Source organism: Vigna unguiculata, chromosome 4, assembly GCF_004118075.2.
Source record: "Vigna unguiculata cultivar IT97K-499-35 chromosome 4, ASM411807v1, whole genome shotgun sequence".
Lineage (NCBI taxonomy): Eukaryota > Viridiplantae > Streptophyta > Magnoliopsida > Fabales > Fabaceae > Vigna > Vigna unguiculata.
In genome coordinates this window covers 1119030-1141524 of record NC_040282.1, presented here as the reverse complement: position 1 = coordinate 1141524, position 22495 = coordinate 1119030, and the positions used below count along the sequence as shown (strand labels likewise).

At 28.7% G+C, this 22495-nt stretch overlaps 1 protein-coding gene across 1 annotated transcript; it reads left to right on the top strand.

Moving 5' to 3' along the window:
- Positions 1-1448: 1448 nt before the first annotated feature.
- On the top strand, positions 1449-3131 carry LOC114182516 (heat stress transcription factor C-1). The gene is made up of 2 exons (XM_028069398.1): positions 1449-1884; positions 2252-3131. The coding sequence occupies exons 1-2, from the start codon at positions 1651-1653 to the stop codon at positions 2975-2977; spliced, it is 960 nt and encodes a 319-aa protein (XP_027925199.1). The 5' UTR covers positions 1449-1650; the 3' UTR covers positions 2978-3131.
- Positions 3132-22495: the final 19364 nt, after the last annotated feature.

The following is a 22495-nucleotide window of genomic DNA, read 5'->3' as shown; positions in this document are numbered from 1 at the left end:
AGAGTGCGCTAATTTGGCTAATTATAGGAATTGTGCATGCTTCAAAACAAAAAAAAATTTCCAGAAAGAAGTTTTAATTTCCAAGAACGAATTAAACTTTGTAGACACAAAATTCATTGTTATTGTGGGAAATGCCATGATATAAATATAAGCCTTAGATGATTATTTGTTGTTCAATTAGTTGGTGCTTTTCGAATTCATGTTTTGGTATTGTCCCATTTTTTAATGGATTTGCTTCAGACTTTGGTTATTTGACTATTATCAACAATTCTATTTCCTCACAGCCTTAATTACAGATAAATAATTCCAAAAACAATTAAAGGAAACAAGAGGTAGCTTCATCAATGTTCTTTTCAGCTCGTTTTTCTCCAAAATTTTCATTACATGCATGATTCAAATAATTGGATCCTACAATGCACTGTTTTATTTAAGAAATCAATGAATACAATTTTTTATTCAAAATTTCTTAGACTTAATAGAAAACACTGTATTACTACACCTTTTATTGAAAAGTTTGTATTTTGTTTATTCTTTCCAATCAGCATCATTAATATATAGGAAAAATAATGTTAGTTATTAATGTATAAAATAAATTATCGAAAATCCAAAAACTAAGAATTATATTTAATTATAGAATTAAATAGGTTTTTTTTCATTAATTTTCAGTGAATTCTGAAATTAGTCTATTTCGAAACGTTAGACCAATTTAGTCCTTCATATTTCATAAATATATGGATTTAGTCATTTTAATCAAATTTTGTTTCATAATAGTATTTGACTTAATATTAAAGTAAAAATGTGTCAAATAGTTTAAACAACTCAAATACAACTTTGAAATGCGTACAAAACATAAAATAAATCTAACAAAATTTGATTAAAAGTACTAAATTCACGTATTTTGAAAGATGAAAGACTAAATTAGTCAAAAATTTTGAAATTGACTAATTCCAAAATTCACTAAAAAAATTAAAAGACCAAAAATATATTTAATCCTTAATTATATCAACAATTTTTAAGCTAAATATTTACAGAAAAAAAATATTCAACTTTATATTAAGAAAAAACGTGATAATCCGCAATTTTTTACATTTTATGCTGAAAAGAAAATATTAAAAAGGAAATATTAAACATTAAGTGACAAAGCCAGCACAAAAGAGTTGCCTCACTCACATCTTTCGACCAAAACCACGCTGTCGTTTACTCGCCCTTGTCCTCACCCGAGGGCGGGGACCACCGCCAACCGCCACAGCATTGCGTTCCAGAACCCCACGCGCCATCAAGGCGCGTGGTCTCTCTAGGAAAATATCTCCATCCGAAGCGTGACGTGTACCGAGCATAGGTCCCACCACGATCCAGGAGCAAATATCGTAAGCCCTCTGGATGGCCGCCACGTGGCCCTCTGTATTACTGTGCACGCGTCCCCTTTATATACGCGGTGCTCCCTCATCCAAAGAAAAAAACCTCACCCTCACACCTCTCTTACACACACACACACACACACTTTCTCTCTCTTTCACTCACTCTCACTCTCTGTCACGGACAGAGAAAAACTCAGACACCCACGTTCACACTTCGCACACACCATCCCTCCTTGTTTCTTCTTCTTCATCTTCCTCTTGTTCTGTTCCTTTTCTCTTTTTTCTTCATGGAATGATGGAACACAACATCATCAGCAACACCAACAACATCAACAACGTGATCGCACCGTTTGTCATAAAAACCTACAACATGGTTAACGATCCCACCACCGATAAACTCATCACGTGGGGCCCAGCCAACAACAGCTTCATCGTCCTCGACCCCCTCGACTTCTCTCACTCACTCCTCCCTGCTTTCTTCAAGCACAACAACTTCTCCAGCTTCGTTCGCCAACTCAACACCTACGTTAGTATCACTCTCAATCTTATTCAATTCTTAATTACCTTCTTTGCTTATCACTCATAATTTAAGCTTGCCTACAATGTAAACTTTTCACAAAAACACATATGTTACTCAAATTTTGATTTTGATTTGTTTTTGAACGAATTTTGGAACTAGTTTTTAAGGAACAAATCAGTTTTTAAGTTTTGAAGAAAAGCTTGTATATAACTTAGGTATGTTAGCAAAGACAGTTATGAAATTTGATAATTTGATGAGTTTGTATAATTTCGACGGAACCCCATTTCACAAAATTAGATTTTTCTTTCTGGGCAGCTCTTATATTTTCTAAATTCGGGTAATTTGAGTATTTTTTTTATTTTATGTTTGTTAGGGTTTCAGAAAGGTGGATCCGGATCGGTGGGAATTCGCGAACGAGTGGTTCCTGCGGGGGCAGAAGCATTTGTTGAGGAACATCGTGCGGCGGAAGCATGGCGGAGGTAGGAGCAGCAATTTGCATTTGCATACCCTGAAGCTGGAGGAGTTGGACGACGAGGCCATGGTGCTGGAGATAGCGAAGTTGAAGGAGGAGCAGAAAGCGTTGGAGGAAGAGCTTCAAGGAATGAACAAGAGGTTAGAGACAACGGAAAAACGACCGCAGCAAATGATGGCTTTTCTGTCAAAGGTTGTGGAGGACCCGCAGGTTCTCTCTCGGATTCTCCGAGAAAGAGAAAGAAAACACCTCGGCGAGAAAAAGCGACGCCTCATTCCTCCGCCCTCGACGGCGGCGACCTCCTCCTCTTCCTCGTCCGGCATCAAGACGGAGTTCGAAGAGGACGAAGGTAACAACATCATGTCTTCGTCGCCGGAGACGGGTTTGGAAATCGATAATAACAGTAATAATATTATTTGTTCGCCGGCGACGGCGGGGTATTGGGGGGAACAGGGGTGCTATGGGTATAATTGCGGCGGAGTAACGACGCCGTTGACGGTGGTGACGCCGGCGGCGCCGGCGATGGGAGGTGGGTATTTTGGGCGTGGGAGTTATTTTGGGGAAATGGCGGCGGAGGGGAGTGCTCTGCCGCCTTATCCGTTTTCGCTGTTGGAAGGTGGGTTTTAGATTTAGTTTTTTTAGGTTATGATCTGAATGAATTATTACTGCCACAAGATTTTATCTTGGATTCTGTCCTTTTGTTTTGAAAGTTCTATCTTTTGTGCGTCGATTCTGTGTAAAGAAAAGGGAAAAGAAAGGAGAAAAAGATTTATTTTTGTTAGATATTTATTCTTCTGCTAAATTTTATTTTTAATCTTTTCATAAATATCGTTTGGCGTGGACCATGGAAAAATACATAGTTACTTATATTACCTCGATTCCTGCAAAGTTGAATTCAAATATTGTCAGATATTGAAGTGAAAAAATTGAAATTGAGTTTTATAAATGGAAAATAATATAATAAAAACGAATATAATAAAAAAATTGTGGAGTTACTGTCACATTTCATATTAATTCCATGGGTTTTCAAAATAAGAGTGATCTAATTAACCGGCTTAAGCATGAGTTTTGGACATGTAACCTAAAATAAGTCTTTGAATAGAGAAACTTAAATTTACCATGCTCTTGTTTAACCAGATTATGTTTCTTTCATGTGTTGAAACACAAGAAAAGGACGAATTATGGATCTTTTGCTTTTTTATTTTATTTTATTTAAATTTATTCAAGAAGTTTTATTAAATTATAGTTTAAAAGACAAAAGAAAGCGAGTGAGAGGGAGTATTAGAACCACATAAAATTGAATCTGAATAATAACAAATTAAAAATACAGAGTTCAAAAGAATTCGAATACCCTTTAAGAAGAAAAACTTGTTCAAATATTTTCCGAAAAAATAATAACGTCAAACATGTTTTCAATTTTTAAATGTAGAAAATAGTTTTAAGAAACAACCATCAACCAAATGCACTTTGAATACTCTTCTTTCGTCACACATGTAAGAAAAATATGCAGCTTTCGAGTTACGTGCTTAAAATCATTTGTATCAAATAAAAAATAGAATGAAATTACAAGCAAGACAAAAATGAAAAGTAATTCTACATTTAGGTTGTGTTTATTTGCATAATAAAAAACAGGTTGTGATTGAAGCAATAATTATAGAATAATAGAATAAGGTGTTATTGTTGAATAATATGAGAAGCTCATCACTAAGGTGGTATTATGATCTTTAAATATAAATTTTAAAAAAAATTGATTAAAAAAATATTAGGACAAATTTTATGTTATTAATAGTATAATTAGAATGACTCAATGTATATTAACATTTTCTTTTATTAAACCCAGACAACATTAATGATTGTTAATTAAATACCGCCTCGTTAATGAATAATTTTATTCTGTAATTTTCCATTAGTTAAATGAGTTTCACTGTATTCAATTCAATCTCCTCAAATTCAAAGTTTGAATTTAAAATATAAAGTTTAAATTGTACAAATAAAAAGATAACAATCTAATTGAAAAATGTATTTAAATTTTAAAAGTAAAAAATAAAAATCTAAAAGGAAACTATAATGTAGTTTGTAATAAAAATATTAATACACAGACGAGCTATCTGCAAACTTGTATTATCAACTTTATAAATGTTGATGGACTTGTGCGTGTAGAAGTCCAGTTTAAAGTTAATTGCTCAGTGAGAAATAAATAAATATAATAACGTATTAACAAGTTAAATTTTAAATACTTTTATAACATCAAATATTATAAATCTTAGTTGAGCATTTCAAATGAATATGGGTGCATATGTGCTATCTATATAATTTTGGTAAAAAGTGAAAGTTTCATAGGTACTATACAAATGTTTTCACAAGAAACTTATAAAAGTTATCTAAATTGCATGATTTAATAACTCGATTTTTTTTTTCAAAAAAGTTAAGTTGGTCTTTTAATTTTGTTAGTTTTAATTTGATTTTGATTTTTAAAAAATTGATGTATTTTTTTTTTGTTAAATTTTTTGAAATAGATTTAAAATTTTTCATTAAAATTAAAATTATTAATAAAGATAATTTATTTTATTCATTCCATGTAAGGCACAGTTTGGTACATGTGTAACCTAAAGCTACTCAACTTAAAGTTATGTTGCATTACTTTTGTTATATAATGCATATGAAATTGAATGACTCTTAAATAAACAATTTAATAATGGGGAACACTCATACCTTGAGTTATATATGGTGCTTTTGCAATTTCACATCAACTCTATTAACTCATCATCTCATCAATGTACTAAGAATAAAAAGCATAAAGAAGACTTAAAGGGATCAAAGGACATTGAAAAGTAATAACAATAAAAGTTTGTAAAATAATATATATTGATGGAAAGAAAAAGAAATGTTAATAAATGGACAATTAAAGTATTATATATTAATATATTAAAGAGCTTCGTTTTTAAAATGTTTTAAACACTCCTAATCTTACATGCTTTCTTTCTTTTCTTTCCAACTTTTTTTTTCAAATGGTGATCATGTTACAAGTTTAATCATTACTATTTAATTCAAATCTTATTTGTTTTTATTAAAAAACATGTAAATATGAGTTTAAGTCTTAGATAAACGTAAAAAAAAAAAAAACTAACATTAAAAAAAAATCTTTAAATTTATTGTGTTAAAGTCGAGTTGAAGTTGATGTGATTTATTTTATATGTAAGCTTATTTTTAGGAATAGCAATGTGAGTCGGTCTGACCTGTTTAGGCTCGATCCGTTACGCATTTTCAATACAGGCTGAAAATTCTGGCAGGTCTCGCATAAGTGGGTCTGTGGGGACCAGTCCGCCTATTTTTAAAAGAAAAACAAAAATTTTATGATAAAACTTTAAATGTTCAATAAATTGAAAAATTTTAACATGTTCACAAAATTAAATAAATATGGTAAAAAAATTAATTGAAAAATTAATAATTCAACATTTTTATCATTTTCATATTTATACTTTAACATATACTGTGTATTATTCAAATTTTAACATATTAAAAAATACATAACACTTGTCGATAAATCATTCTTGAGAGATTTATCACACATATCAAAACCTTAAAATTTTATATTTAGATGATATCAAAAGGAGTTTGGTTCAGATCTCAATAATACACGAATCTTAACTGTAGCAATTGTGTGACTTTGTACAATCCTAATGTACTCTAATGTACTCAGTTTGAAAATTGACATTCAGTTTCCAAATTTAAAAAATTCATAATAAAATGTTTGAAACTACTCATGAATAGCACAAAAAGGTTACACAGGCCAGAAAATAAATGTCTTAAAAGCTATTCATTTATGGTTTTTTTCATTACGATACAAAAAATATTTACATTTATGTCATAAGAAAAATATTAATTTTAAAACTCTTCGAAGTTACGGTGTACTTTAAATATATTAGAGTAAAAAAAATATATTTTAACATATTTTTTTTACCCACTTTTAATCTATTACTTTAATCATCATTAAATTATTTATTTTAATTTTTTTAGTGATGTAGTGTGATAATAATATTTAAAATATGAGTTAAAAGTAAATAAAAAGAATTGAATTAAAATATCAGAGTAAATAATGAATTAAACGGTTTCTCATTTCTTCGGATGAAATGAACCATTTATGGATGTCAAAAAAGATTCAGGTCATAAATGAAGAGAGTGAAACAATGCAGTATTTGTTATTTTTAGAAAGGAATGTGGCACAGCTTTTGTTTGCAGAACCAAGCTGCAGGTTCTACTTCTGACTTATTCTTTGGCTTTAGAAGGAAGGAAACAAAAGACACGATGCTTCTAAATTACTTTAAGTTCTTTACAAAATATGTAAGAATAACAAGATAACATTAACAATTAATGGTAAAAATATATGTCTGAAAATAACACAATAGAAAAATAATTTTTTCAAGCCAAAACACAAAATTATAAGTCTTTTATATATTTTTTTAAAAAGTTAACGCACACAATTACCTAAATTCTCCATACATCACAAAGTCTCTCATGTACATAAGAGGTAGTATAGTTAAAATACAACTATTTATTTTTATATTATTTATGTGATGTTTTATTCATCATAATATTTGATGTGATACTTTGGTGAATAACCACTAAATAATCTATATTTTCCTTCATCACATGAACAAACATCTCACACTTTATAAGCAAGTATGCTTAAATTGATTTAGTCATTAATGATTTACACGGACTCATTGACAGTGACAATATTTTTTGTCATCAGTTCTTAACGTCTTTTACATCTGACTTGTTATCGACAACTTCAATATCATTGTTACTGACAACTCATTCATCGCCAACACTATTTCCGTTCAGTCAAACCCAACTGTACATGAATCAACAAAGTCATCACATAAAAGAGAGTCATTAAGTTTAATCTCTCTCCAAAGGCACAACACACACATTTAATCTTGGTCAAAGCATGTAAAAAATGTTTCTCCTATTCCCTTGATTAGAACATAAGCTTTGAATTACGGTTAAAAATCACCTAATAGGAGAATAATCTTTTCAAACAGACACACACGTACTCACATTCATAAATAAAAACATAAATTTAAAGTTGTTTGACACCTTAAGACCTACATCCACCCATACTAAAAAAAATAATATTATTCAACATGCAATTTTTCTTCAAAAAATACAAACCTTTTTACATATTTTTAAATAAAATTGTAAACCATTCTCGTAAAATATTTTATACACAAAAATTACAAACTCTTTTTATACAATTTTGTATGAATAAAATGATGAACCCTTCTTATGTAAATCTCTATGGACAAAACTGTAAATTATTGATGCAATTTTTTAGTCAAATTGTAATTTTTTTTTCAATGAAATACGACTACTCATGTCTATCATGCACCGAAAATCGATTGAACTGTGATTACAACCTTTTATTTTTATATAACGTTTCTGTTATTTTCTTTATCATATTACTCCATGTTGAACATAAACACCGAAAAAACAAACCATTTGCATTAAATTAAAATTTGATCAATGTGTAAATAAACATGTATTTTGAATTTGGATATTGAAGTCACTGAAACTGTGATTTTTTCTCTGTTGATTCCTTTGTGTTCTTATGGATCCACTGTGGAGTTCTGCTCTCAAACCTTTTCTTATTTCTTCTTCCTATTTTCAATTATTTATTCCACACATGTCAATCACTTCTCAATTATTTCTTTTCATTCCAACCATTTCAATTATGTAATCTCATTCAACCTCATTTTGTTCCAACTCTAATGCGTCATCATCACAACAATTCATATCTTTCTAATACCATCATATAAAATAAGTAAATTCTAATTTTTATTTATAACAACAATACCCATGCTTAGTTGAAAAAATAAATTTTTAAGAAACAATTTCAAATAAAAATTTAATATTAAATCTTAAAGCGTATATTTAAAATTATTTTGTTGTCTCTCGCTAAGTTATAAAAAAATAAGGTTCCACCAAATTCAAGTTAGTTTTAAAACTGATTAAATACACTGCTCTAAAACCGATAAATTTAATGATTTAATTATGTCTTCAAAGTTTTGTTTATATATAATTTAATAAGAGTGGCATGAGTGGGAAGCTCCAAAAAGTTGGCAGTGTAGGTGTATTATATATATATATATATATATATATATATATATATATATATATATATATATATATATATATATTTGTGATAAAGATGCATTTCATTTCTGAAGCCACGTGATTCTCTTCGACGTTTTCTGCCTCTTCAATGTCACTTCTCGCATCTCTTGTTTGTACAATTTTCTCCAAAAATTTCATTTAAAAAAATATTATCTAGGATATAATCATAACAAAAGAAATATATAAAATGTATTTCATGATTATAAATAAACTAATTATCATTAATCTAACTAACTTATAAATTAATTTTACTAATATAAGATGATAGAAATAAACACAGACTGTGCATTTTACTAATCACTAATTTATAATCCAATTCAATAACGAAGTTTTTTTTAACAACTTGTTTACTATTTCTGACTTTTTTATTTTATTTATTACTGTCTATTTCTAATTCTATTTCTATTGAAACCTAAATATTATTCCTTATTAATTAGTGTGATAGAATATATCGATAATTTAAATCAATTAGCATAATATTGTTAAGATTAATCTAATACAATCTCACCAAATTGTTTTGTAAGATAAGATTTGCACTCATTTATATATTATAAAATTGTTTTATTTATAATCAATGTGGGACTTCCAATTCATCCATTGATAACGAGTGACATAATTAATCGGATAAATGACAAATATTCGTTAAGATAAATTATGACTTATGACTCTGATATCATGTTAAAAAATGGACTTTAAGTCTAACTCAATCTCACAAAATCGATTTGCACCACTTATATATATATATATATACTATTAAACATATAAAAAATAAATAATAATAAAATCACACTAGAAAAAAGGTAAGAAATATGTCCCACCACATATATGCCCACATTGCCTTTGTCTCTTTGCCACAAAAAATTCTCAACCCTCATGTCTTAACCTTACCTTCCCTCTTTGGCTATCTTGGTCTATACTTCACTTCACATCAATTTCTCATGCACAACAAATTTTTTTTAAACATCTAAACAAATCATACTTCTCTACACTAACCAATACAAAATGTTATTCTCCTTCATAGGGAAACACCTAACTATGCAACACTAACCCCAATACACATTAAATAATATTATTGCCTTAAGAGAATATCGTTCCCATGTACAAAAAGCCACACACCCAATATGTTGGCACAAAAACACTAACAATCAAACATATTATTTTTTTAAACCTTTTATTTTAACAAGCAATTATTATTAGAAAAAAAAATGGACATATGTTATTTTTGTTATTGTCTTAATAGGTTGATAATGGGTTGAATTATCCCCTTCTAAATTTTTGGTAAATAATTCATCCCTTTATGATCGAAACATCATTTTCCATTTTCCTTTTCCGAGTTCTCCACTTCTCTTGGAATCATGACAATTCATTAAATTCTGTCTCGGATCATAAAAATTTATAAATATATGAGTATAGAATATCCATTTCTAAATAAATATTTAAGTTAACGATTAAAATCCATTATTTATTTATCGTGTTTGATTTAGTATTTGCAGATTTTTTGAAGTTATTTAAGCTGAAAATAAATTCAGAATTTAGAATGAACATGAACAAGAAATTGAACACGTTAAAAGAGTTATAAATTAAAAGGAAAAAGAGAAAAAGGCACACAGATGGAAAATGATCGGGTGAGGGATGACGAGGGATGCACGCGAGACTTTGATCATGTGGGACCCGATCCAGACAGTCCAACTGGGAAGCGACACGCGTCACGAAGACAAGGCATCTTGTGGCGAATGCGGGACCCACATCCTTTCCAATAATGGAAGGTAACGGGAGAAAAAGTGGGAACTAAGTGGGACCCAGGTCTCTCATAAGGGACAAACTCCACGGTCTTTTCGCTTTTCAAAGGGTACCCCCACCAAATTGCCTCGTGCAACTCACGTGGGGTCACCGTGACTCGTGTCTCCTTCCTATTAGGCCTTCAAATATTTATCAAACAATTATAATATTTATATCATTGGATGAAAATTGTGATAACTCTTTAATAAAAAAAAAATTGGGAAATTTTGCGATTAAATGTGAGAAAATATAAATATTTTAAATAAGAAACCCTACCTAGTACCTGATGGTGGGTTTTGCACTCACTCACTCAATCACATGAGGAATGAGCGGCGTTATGGTGCTACTCTGTCACACAGTATTGCGGTGGACGTTGAACCCATCACTTCCATTACTCCTATGGCTCCACCACGTGTAAACTCATCACTCATGTTAGTAATACTATAAATAATAATAATAATAAAAAAATCAAAAAATAAAGTATTATTACCACAATAACTTTAGAGAGTTTTTATTTTTATTTTTATAATTAATAGTCACTAAATTAATATTTATATTATTACTCTTCTCACTAAAATTGGACTTCAACTTTCGTATTCCAATTTTGTTTATAATTTATTTATTTATTCAATAGTAATCGTACACATAGACAATATAGAAAGTCAACGTTTTTTAGATTGATTAAAAACGAAGATAGTGTTGAGTTATATATATATTTTTTTAATGGTATATTCTTTTTAGGTATACGGTGATCCCTTTTATCTGTATATTTCTATATGTTTGATTATATATATAAAACCATAATCTTTTGACATATATAAAATATTTGACACCACTTTTAGTCCAAAATTTTAAGATAATGATTTTATAGGTCTTTATTTTTATATAGTGTTTAATTTTGTCTTTTCTATCCAATATAAAACTTTTGACTCATATTTAAATTATTCTAACAGATAACGACTTGGAATGAATACTTTTTTAAGCATCGAATCGAAATATTTTATGGTGTGATGAAAACAGTGTTCATTCTCCCAATCAATTCAAACTTTATCACTGCTCCACTTATCAAAATGCAGTTCTCTTCTCATGTTTTCTGCTCATGTTTAAACTAATACCCAGTCACACAAACACTTCCACACTCAAAATTTGATGCTTCTGAATAAAAACCACATAAAATAAAGAAAGCATATGAATCTGTTTTCGTAGACCCCATTCGTAAGAGATAGATATATATATAGGAGATGCACTTTTTCAAAGTACAGATCCTACAATTGAAATAAATATTCCCACAATCTATGTTTACTCTTTCTCTTGCTATTTGGGGTAGGAGACGTGTGCTTGCACCACTGGATTACAACACTTTCACTCAACACACAATCTGACACCTGTGCTCTGCACAATTCTTAATTCTTCAAAGTCTTTGTCTTGGGAGAAAAAAAAAATTGGTGCCACAGATTCATGCCAAATATAGCTTGTTGTGTGTGGTGATTTGCGTTCATATGATAGAAAAATAATGCGACCGTAAATCACCCACGTTACTCGGAAAATAAAATAATGTGAGTATGGTTTGTTTTAGTGACGCATGCAAAATTAGAGTTTAATATGCATTTCTTCATGTACGTGGATCTGTCGTGTTAAGTGCCAGCAGTTTTAACCATAATTAACGACCATTTCGTGTGTTTTACGTTAACCATCGCTTTTTAATCTCAAAATGCACACTTATAATTCCTCAGTGGATGTTGGTACGTGCTTTATTTGATGCACGTTGAATTATCTTAAAATATTTACAAAATTATTTGTTTAATTAATATGATTTGAAATAATGATATTTTGATCTACTATTCCAATTATCCTTAGATTATCACATTACACTCATAAAAAAGATAAAAATAAATAATTGAAGAGTAATTAAAATGATAAATTAGAAGTGAATAAAGAAAAAGCAGATTAAAATATCATTATCTATGAATTGTGTGAGATCATAATTGAGTTGGTTCCTTAATTTTAGCCCATATTGTTATTTTAATTGGGCTATTGCTTTCTACACTTCCATAATTACTAACTGTGCCCTATCAATATTATGAGAAGACTAAAAAAAACTCGTTTCGAAAACTTTTTTCTGAAACGTATTTCATATGTTTTGATAATTTTCATTTTCAGAATATATTTTTGTGTACAAATAGTTTAGAAACCTCATTCTAGAAGGCATTTTATGTGTTTCATTTCAAAAAAATGATTCAAAAACACATTTCATTCGTTTCAGACATTCTGTTCAAAATTTAGGTTATGAAAAATATATTACGGAAATTCCGTTCCAAAAATATTGTTCTCAAAATCTATAGTTTCCCAAATACTTAATTTATAAGTTAATTTTTCAGAGGATAAAATGGTCATTTCTGAACTTTGAGCGGTAGAATGAAAAAATGGGGTGGTGCAAGAAGTAAAAGCCTTTCAATTGGAACAATACTGGACTTGTGGTCCAACATTTCTCGTCCGTCTTCTTTGCACTTCCCTTTCGCAAGAAAGCCCAACAAAAAGGCTCCACGAATTTTATTTTTGTTGAATCAGACTCTTCCAAATATCACATTTCTCTTTATCAAAATTTGATGCCTCATTTTGATAAATTTGCATTAATCAAGCCTTTTTTACAGAATGAAATCATAGAATCCTTCTCTATGTGATGGTAAAAATATTCTCGTTTATTTTTCTTCACTTTTTATTTAATATTTATCAGAAAATAAACCTTTTATTGAGGAATGTATTAGATGTATTCGTATAAGAATCTCATTGTACTATAAATATACATGATGAGTATACGTGTCTTATTTGAAGTCGCATAGTTATATTTTATCGTTTGTTCATAAAATACTACAATCAAAACGCAAAGAATTTGATGTGACTACAAATAAATATTAAATCAATGAATAAAAGTTATTAGAATAGTGCACCAAATACTTAAAATTTGTCCCATGTCAACACTTCAATTAATTAATACCAGATAAGGATAAGTAAAAATAATGAAACGAAGAAATATTCTGTTTTCAATTTTTTTTTTTGTGTCCTTAACTTTGTGTGCTTTAGTACACTTTTGGTACTTTGTGTAATTAATTATATGATTTTAGTATTTTGAATCTCAATTATATCCATTAAACTTCTTAAATATGATGAATGTATGACTTTTAGTCTTTTGATTTTAACGAATCATTTTCATATAGCAATTATATATCATTTTAGTAGTGTCAAAAATATAATAACCTTAATTGTTATAACTCAACATGAAAAACTAAGATTCTACATTTACAAGACGTAAAGTAATATAAGTAATATAATTAAAAATTATAAAAACATAAACCGTACCATTATAATATCTAAAAAAGTGTAGTTAAGTTTCCTTTTTCTATATTCGTATCAATAAACTTAATGAAGGACCTATCTGCAAGCAAAGGTTGCAAAGTGGGCCCTAAGGCTTAAAAAGAAAAAAGAAAAAATATTATTAAATTTCTGAACGGGCCATATTCCAAGTTGAATGGAGTGGCCCAATAAATGGTCCTAACACGTGTCAACCTTCTTTGGATCAGATTTTTGGGTCAATCCATTTCTTCAATTTCTTCTAACTTTTTTCTAATTCTGATAGGACATAAATTCCCACTATCAATTTTATCATATTTTTTTCCTTTAAAGAAAATAAACCAATGATACAAAGATACATCAATCATTAATCACCAATCTAGACTTAATTGGTAATGTATATTTACTCAAAGTGGAATATTAACATTCTTATTGCTTTTCACAGATTTATTAATTACTTTTGTTTTAAAAATTGTCCTATGTAGAAGGTGTATGAATTACAAAAAACAACCAAAGCTTTAGTTTTAGTTAAATATTTTTTTAATAATCTAAATATTAGTCGCTAATTAGTCATTATTATTATTATTATTATACTTAGTTTCAACCTTCTTCATTATTCTTCCAGTTGTATACCACAAAAGTTCAATAATTGTACTTTGCCTTAACTAATTATGAGTTGTAAAAGTCTTACACAAAATTTCAAATATTTTTCAAGGTTATTTTGCATTCAACTTCACGTTAAATTCAAGTTAGAGAACCAAAACCACGTAATTAATTTCCTAAATCATATCACTCTATACTTGATTCCAGTGAAGGAAAATAAATAAGAAAATCTCGAAAGATTGATTGACTGGAACATGAAATAATTTCATATCTAACTGATCTTATGTATAAGTTTTTAGTTTTGATATGATCAAGTAGAAACATAAGTGCACTTTTTCAGAAAATACTTATAGTTTTCTAATAAAAATAAGAAAAAAATTATAAATTACTTTCATCGTTTGTATAAACTTTTTACTTTGTATAAGAAGAAATAATATATATATATATATATATATATATATATATATTCATGTTTTTTAATTAATTATTTAATTTAAAAATTTTCATTATTGGATTGAATTATGAAAATAATACATCTTGAAAAGTCTATAAGTTATGAAATGTGTTAATGACTATATAATTAACTTTAAATTTATAGTTTTAGTTGTCCAAGTTAAATCATATCTTAAACTTATATTTAACTTTTCTTATATTTTTGTAATTGAGTGTTGTAAAATTTAAATTAAATTTTTATTTTGAAAAGAACGATATATTTCGAGATCAAAGAGTGCGAGTATTTTTTATTAATTATAAAAATTTTCACATAATAATATTATCATAGATAGTAATTATGATTTTTCTCTAGAGGTAGAATTTCCACTTTATTTTTTTTATTTTATTTATGTATCAGTAGAGTAATTTTTAGAAGTAAAGATATTAATGTTTTCATAATAACTGACTTTTTCCATCAAGTTAATGGTCGTCTCATCATAACAAGTCGAAAAATATACAAAAGAAGAATTCACAAATTCAGTGTACTAAAATTTGAAGTTAAAGCTCTTATGTATAAATTAGTGATTGGATTCTATTCTTTCTGAAAAAAATTGAACACTATGGATTTAAACATTTAAAGTATGGTCGCACCCATTCCCATTGATAAGAGGTTGAATGTTAGTTGTAATTAAAGATTTATAATTGAAGATGGAAGGTGCAGAAAGAAAGATTTGAAGAAAATAAGGTGTAATATCGTAGGTGGTTCAAGGTTTGTAAAGAGAAAAAAAATGGTGGAATATATGGCTCCCACTCAGATTCCATTGTCATGTATATAACTGCTTAATCGTTTTCAATAGCAAGAAACGACCACATTAATTAATCCAAAAGAATATTTTTAGGGGTTGGAAAGTCAGACACAGATACCCATTCCTATCATCTCTCATTAACTTTAATTTCCTTCAACATTTCTCATTCTCCCAACTGCCCTTTCTTCAAACTATAGTAGCCCCAGAAACCACTTTAACAGATTAAAGGTTCTCAACTTTGCTTCCATTTGCATTATATATTCTAAATTCCCAATTGGAACATATTTACATTTACTTATCTTTTAGTTTTGGTTTCTTTTTAAGATTCTACTATGTTTTCCAAAGAAAGCTCATGAGAAAAATATAATATTAATATTAATGAGACATGAAACATTTCATATATAGCTTACTTAGATTCGAACCAAACCATGGAGAATTCGATAACTTTTCGATATAAGAATTTGTCTTGCGTTGAAGATTTTACATTGACCAAAGATAAATAAGTTAAAAATATATAAATATAAAAATCTTACTTTATAAGTCAGTTTTGTAAGATTGAGCTGGATTTTAAATTTATATTCATGATTGTTTAGTTTCATACTTCAAATATATATATATACTTCAAGGTGAGGGGATACGTTGAAAATTCCAAATTGACTAGAAAACGAGTTTCTTTTTTCTTTTATCATCAAATGTTAGTATTTTGCTAATGAGAAAGTTTAACTCACAACCTTTTCCACCTATCCTTCCAAACCCACCAAATCATTCTAATAATTCTAAAATATTAGTGTGAGGAGTTAAACCCATAATCTCCCATCCTTCCTTTCAATTTTACTACTAAATCACCTTATAACTTCAAAGATAAAACTGAATTTAAAGTACGTAAATTAAGTACAAAACATACTTTATAAGTATTTTTTTATTTATTGTTCAACTTTTTTATTTTTACAACGTAAAAGTTACATTCATTTTAGATTTTTTAGCAGAGATTCTAAACAAATATGGAGTAATCAAAATGATGAAAAGTGTGTATCACATTCATGGTGGTCTCTCCTTTTATGATGTTGGAATTTAGTTGAAGCTAATCACAAGCTAATTATTATAATATATGGTTTGCAAACTAGCTCTTCGGGTTGTTTGTCATATCGCACAATATAATTTGGGTAGTGCAAGTCACATTCACTTCATACATATAATCCAAAGATCAATAATTGGCAGATGAAAAAAATGCACTTTTGAAAAGACTTTGTTTAAGTTCTTTTGAAAATGTATATATAATTAATTTCCCTGCCTCATTTTTGTCTCAAATTTGTCCCTGCAATTTACTCCAATCGCCATTTTTCTGCAATTGGTCCTTTCTAAAAGAGGGGTTGATAGAGAGAAAAATAAGAAACTCTTATTCATAATGCAATGTACTCGTGGACGAATACAACTTAGTTGTAAAAGCAAAGTTTGAAAAAGTTTACTTACACTGCTTTTAGTTAAGAACATGATTAAAAAAAAAATTAGAGTAGTAATAATTTAGTGAATATTAGAATATTTTTTATCAGTCGACTTTTGAACCCACATAGAAAATAAATATTACATGAATTTAAATTCTAGTTAATATAAAAATGGAGAGTTTTACATTTATTAATTTCAGGATCAATAAAAAAAGTAAATATTATATTTGATGGCCAGAAACAGCATTTTCTTTAATAATCAATATTGTTTGAAAGTTGCTCTGAAAGCATCTCATCCTCCATTACTCCCATGTTTAGCAATCAAATATTCAAAGAGAGAGTTCTTCTCATTTTATTATTATGACAAATAAACTAACAATCAACAACTCTTTTTTTTATATATATTTTCTGTATTAATGCGTTCTTCTCTGAAGAATAATGCGTTTCGCAGTTATCATTCTACGATTGGAGAGACTTTTCCATAAATGGACATAAGAAAGTGTTCATAATTAAAGATTTAAAGATGTTGATTTGTTAAGCAAAGTGTGCGTACACATGTTTGTGAGTCTAAGTTTTATATTGATTAGAAATGAGAAAGTAGAACATTATATAAAGATAAAAACCTATAAATTCACTGTCTTAAAGTTTTGGGTTGAGAATGGTGTTAATGTCTTATGTGGTTAGGCTCAAGTCTTATTGGTGTTGTATCTTTTCGGTCAATTGTAAACTTAATATGACAATTAATGTAACATAATTTTTGTAGTGGGAGCAGACCTTTCTGATTAAGAACTAATGCAAAGAGATGTTTTAAAAAAACATTATTAAACGATAAAACAACCCTATGAATAGGAGTTAGCTAATAGCACATTAAGTACTTTGTAAAGGCTATAGGGGTTCAAAGTTAGGCTCTTTTCATGGTGATTATTATTGTTCTAAGTTCCTGTGCCACGGATCATGTGAATCATGCTAATATTATATAGCTGCAAAGTAACCAAAACATAAATGCCTCACACCAGTCACAATTAAACAAACCTTAAATACTGCAAAGGGATATCTCTGACACACATGGCTACATCAAATGCCTATAGATCTTTTACCTGAGAAAATAATGGCTTTCTTTTTCCTTTTTAAACCCTCAAGTAGATGAATGCATAGCTTTTCATTAGTGTGGCATTATAATATAATTAGTGGCGGCTCACAACAGTTCATATATAGTAATATACAGTTCCAAAAGTCGATTCTATAGTTCATGGTTGAGAATAACAAAAATGACAACCTTAAGTGTATTGTTTACATGTGCATGTTTTAATTCGTTAATAATAATATATATATATATATATATATATATATATATATATATATATATATATATATATCATCTTCTTTAACCTAAAGCAACATCCCTAGCTGTTTTGGAGTTGACTGAGACAATATTGCACTGATTATTCTATCCGACAACAGGCCGTAAACCTATTTAATGACATTTTATTACGGTCTTAGGATCATCCTACTCGTTCTTAATCGATGTGAAACTATTATATATTAGTCATCTTACTCATTCTTAATCGATGTGAAACTTTCAAGTTATCATCGAAAAACATGAACTGCATATTACATAGAAGATGGCATCATGCTATCGCAAAGGGAAAGAATGGTAATGGTTTTGAACAGGGGGAGGAAAGGACTAGGGTTGATCTAAGGATCAGAAGGACCAAACAGGGTTGATCTAGCTAGAAGCCTTTGTCAGACTGAAACGTGATGATGTCCACCAACAATGGCTTAAAATCTTTCTCACCATAACCTGTTGCATAAGTAGTAATTACCAACATGACAATTCATACTACTAAGTCTCTAACACACTCATAAGTTGACCATGTAACATATATGAAACATCCAATCAAAACTTCTGTCAATGGAAAATAGGGGCAGCCAGCAAGTCTCGTTGCCTCAAAGCTGGAGTGCAGAGAAAAACATGTATCTTTGAGGGGCCACCCCGACAGATACTAATGCCAATGTGGGGTGTGTTTTGTTTCATATTTGGAATCAATTCTCTTTCAATTTTTTTTTTTTTTTTTGTGTACGTAATTATTCACAGAAAATGTTCAGGAATCATGTTTATGTCAAAGGAGTTAATAAACACAAAAGACTTTAAGCTTAATTCAATCTTACAAAAACAGTCTGCATGTAAGATAAGGTTTATACTTACTTATATATTCTGAATTTGTCTTATCTCTAATCAATGTGAGATCTTCAAGACACTTCTCTCATAGTAAGACATATACATGTTGAATGTGTAATTAGACATAAATGTGTGGTCCGATAGCATCCGATAACAGGTGACACGATTGATCCAACAAACAATAAATCTCCTGATCACAGATAACAGAATAGATACCACAAATAACAAATCTTAATAGGATAAACTTCAAACGACTCTATACCATCTTAAAAAGTAAATTTTAAACCTAATTCAACTCTATAAAACAAGTTTGTAAAGTAAAATTTACACTTACTCATATCGATAAAAAACACAATACTTTTATATAAGTTCGGAGATTAATTATCTGACTCTCAATAGTAAATTATGTTAAATATGAGAAACAAACACACACTATATTATATTTGTTGGATTGTGGAAACTACTAATATATATATATATATATATATATATATATACAAACGCATGCACACTAGAAATATTGTGATGTAATTATTTTAAACCACCTGAATCTGAATTGTATTATTGAAGAAGTACTGAAATTCATTTGCCTTTCGAGCTGTTTCCAATTAACGTAGGCAATTTTTCTTTTTTATATGAAGAAGGCAAATATATTTTTTGTTTATATAGATGTGTGTGTGTATTTATGTTTATGCATAGCAACTTTAAATAAAGCTACAGGCATATATGAGTCATTTCATTTGACTGGATATGAGGTCTTGCAGTTATGATTTCTTTGTTGAAAAAGGAAGAGATCTTATATATAAACAATCTAGCCTGAAGAAATCATGAAAAGGCTTTTGTGTGCACGCTTGAAAAGGGTTTTGTTCATGGAAGGAAAGAACATGAGCGAAGATACCGTAGTTATTTTGTTTTGTTTTTCTGATAATTTAAAGATTCTCCAAAAGAATAGGGGCACATTTTAGATTGTTCCTTTGACAACTTAGTGTGATGATGAAGTTGGTCGAATAGTGGAGTTTGATGCACATTTTACATCGTAAAATGAGTAGGGAATTGTTCAGTAGGAAAGGTATATTCCCTTTTGCAATTGAGAACCTTGCAAAAATGGAAATATTGAAGGATAGTGTCATCTACCATGTCTCTCTTTACTAGCAAAGATATTTTCTCCTTTCACAACTTTTTAACTATTATAATTACGTCAAATTCAAATATTCACTCACCTAAAAACTAAATTTGAGACCAAATTTTTGTTTATAAAACTCATTGTTAAATATTTTTTTTCTTTTTTTATTAAAGAATTAAATACGTTTTTCGTTTCTAAACTATTATAAAAAATTGTATTTGATCTCTAAACTAAATTATAAAATATTTGTCTCTGTATGTTGTTGCGAAAGACATGTAAAACATCATTAACAACATACGTTATCACATGAAAAATACTTCACGTACCATTCATTGAAATAAAGTTTTACATTATATTCATAAATACTTTGTACTTTAATTCAGGGATCAAACATAATTTTTTTTATAAAGAATGAAAACATATTTAACTCTTTAAAAAACATGTCAAAGGTGTAATCTATTTAACATAAACTTAACAATTTTATTTTGAGTTAAAATTTGTTACTAAAAAAGTTAATTTATATTAGTATTTGGTTGTCAAACATTTACACGCCAGAATTAAGAGTTATAATTTCCCCTCGAGTGTAGTGGAAACTAGTGCTATTGTTTGGAATTAAACTTATTCCACAAAACATCACAATTCAAGCTAGATATGATCTAAATTTGCTCCTAAATGTTTAGTTTGTTGTCGAAAATGTTAGGTCTATAGAAAAGTTTCACTAGAGAAACACAACATTAACGAGATTTGAGTTCAATCACATAAGACATTAACACCACTCTCAATCCAAAATCTAAAACAGAAAAAACAAATAAGTAGAAATAAAAGTGTCACATTGGATGTACAAAAGCTATACGAATATGACACAAAATGTTGTAAACCTTTGGTTTATTAGATTCAAGAAAAAGAAGTATGAACTTCTCTCTAGACGATAAATGAACATAATCTCATATACTCAAACTTAAAATAACTCATTAGGGTTAGCCTAATGATCGTATAACATATTCAGGTATTTTTCATAATCAAACCTTATTGTCTTCAAACATTAAAAAAAAAAAGAGAGAGCATGCTTAAAATAAAGTTCAAGTTGGAGATTAAAAGTAAATGACAACTAAGCTAGGGCAAGTTGGAGTTGAGAGCTAATGTTTGAAAATATAAAAAGCTGAATTAAAGAGTATTGTCTAGGTATTTAGACAAAGAAGCAACTTTCAAGCACAATCTCACAAAATACCAAGTCACTCTCCCACTATATATATATAATTATTTTCAACAACTTTATTACGAAAAATATACATGAAAAATCAAGAGACAACAATTTTTGAAGCATATACTACGAAGTAAAAACAATATTTTACAGCATATATAGATACAATTTTGATGAAGATTTCATTTATATGATAATAAATACATAAAATAATATCAGTGAGAGCCCTTTAATTAATTGAAGAGGCTTTTTTTACTGTTTATATATGGACCCAACTACCAAACATCCCAAAAAAATCATACTTGGAATTGACTGAGACCTTCCACGTGTCATGTTCACTTTTTATGTATTTTTTTTGAAAGTACTATTCTAAACCATCAATGGGATCTCTCTCTCTCTCTCAGTGCCTTTGTCTTTATAGCTGCAATATTATTTGCTCTCTCCCCCTTCTTCTCAGTTTTCCTTTCTCAAAAGAAAAACATTCTTGGAGTGAATCAAAGGTTCATGTTCGTTGTCGTCGGTTAATGTAGTTATTACCACCTTAAACATTCCCCACATAACCAAACCCCTTTTCTTATAAATCACCATTATTCAAACTTTATAAAACTTAATACATTTTGACTATCTCATAAATGCGTAACTTTATTATCATCAATACGATTCAACCACTAATATATCTGTACTTTTCCATCCATTCTTATACAAAAAAAATAAAAAATAAAAATAATTCACGCGAATTAAATTTTTTAAAATAAAAAAAAACACTTATAAATTTATTTGTTATGTAGTAGTCTTCGGCTATTTAATTATTTTGTTTCCATTCTTCTAAAATTGTTTGTTTTTTCATATGACTTTAATACTTTATATTGAATAGTTCACATATAATTTAAGGAACTAGTTATTGTTCCATATAAAAGAACAAATGATTTGATAACACACACACACACATATATATATATATATATATATATATATATATATATATATATATATATATATATATACACGCACATATATATATTTAACCCACTACCTCCGGTAGAAACTACTTTTAT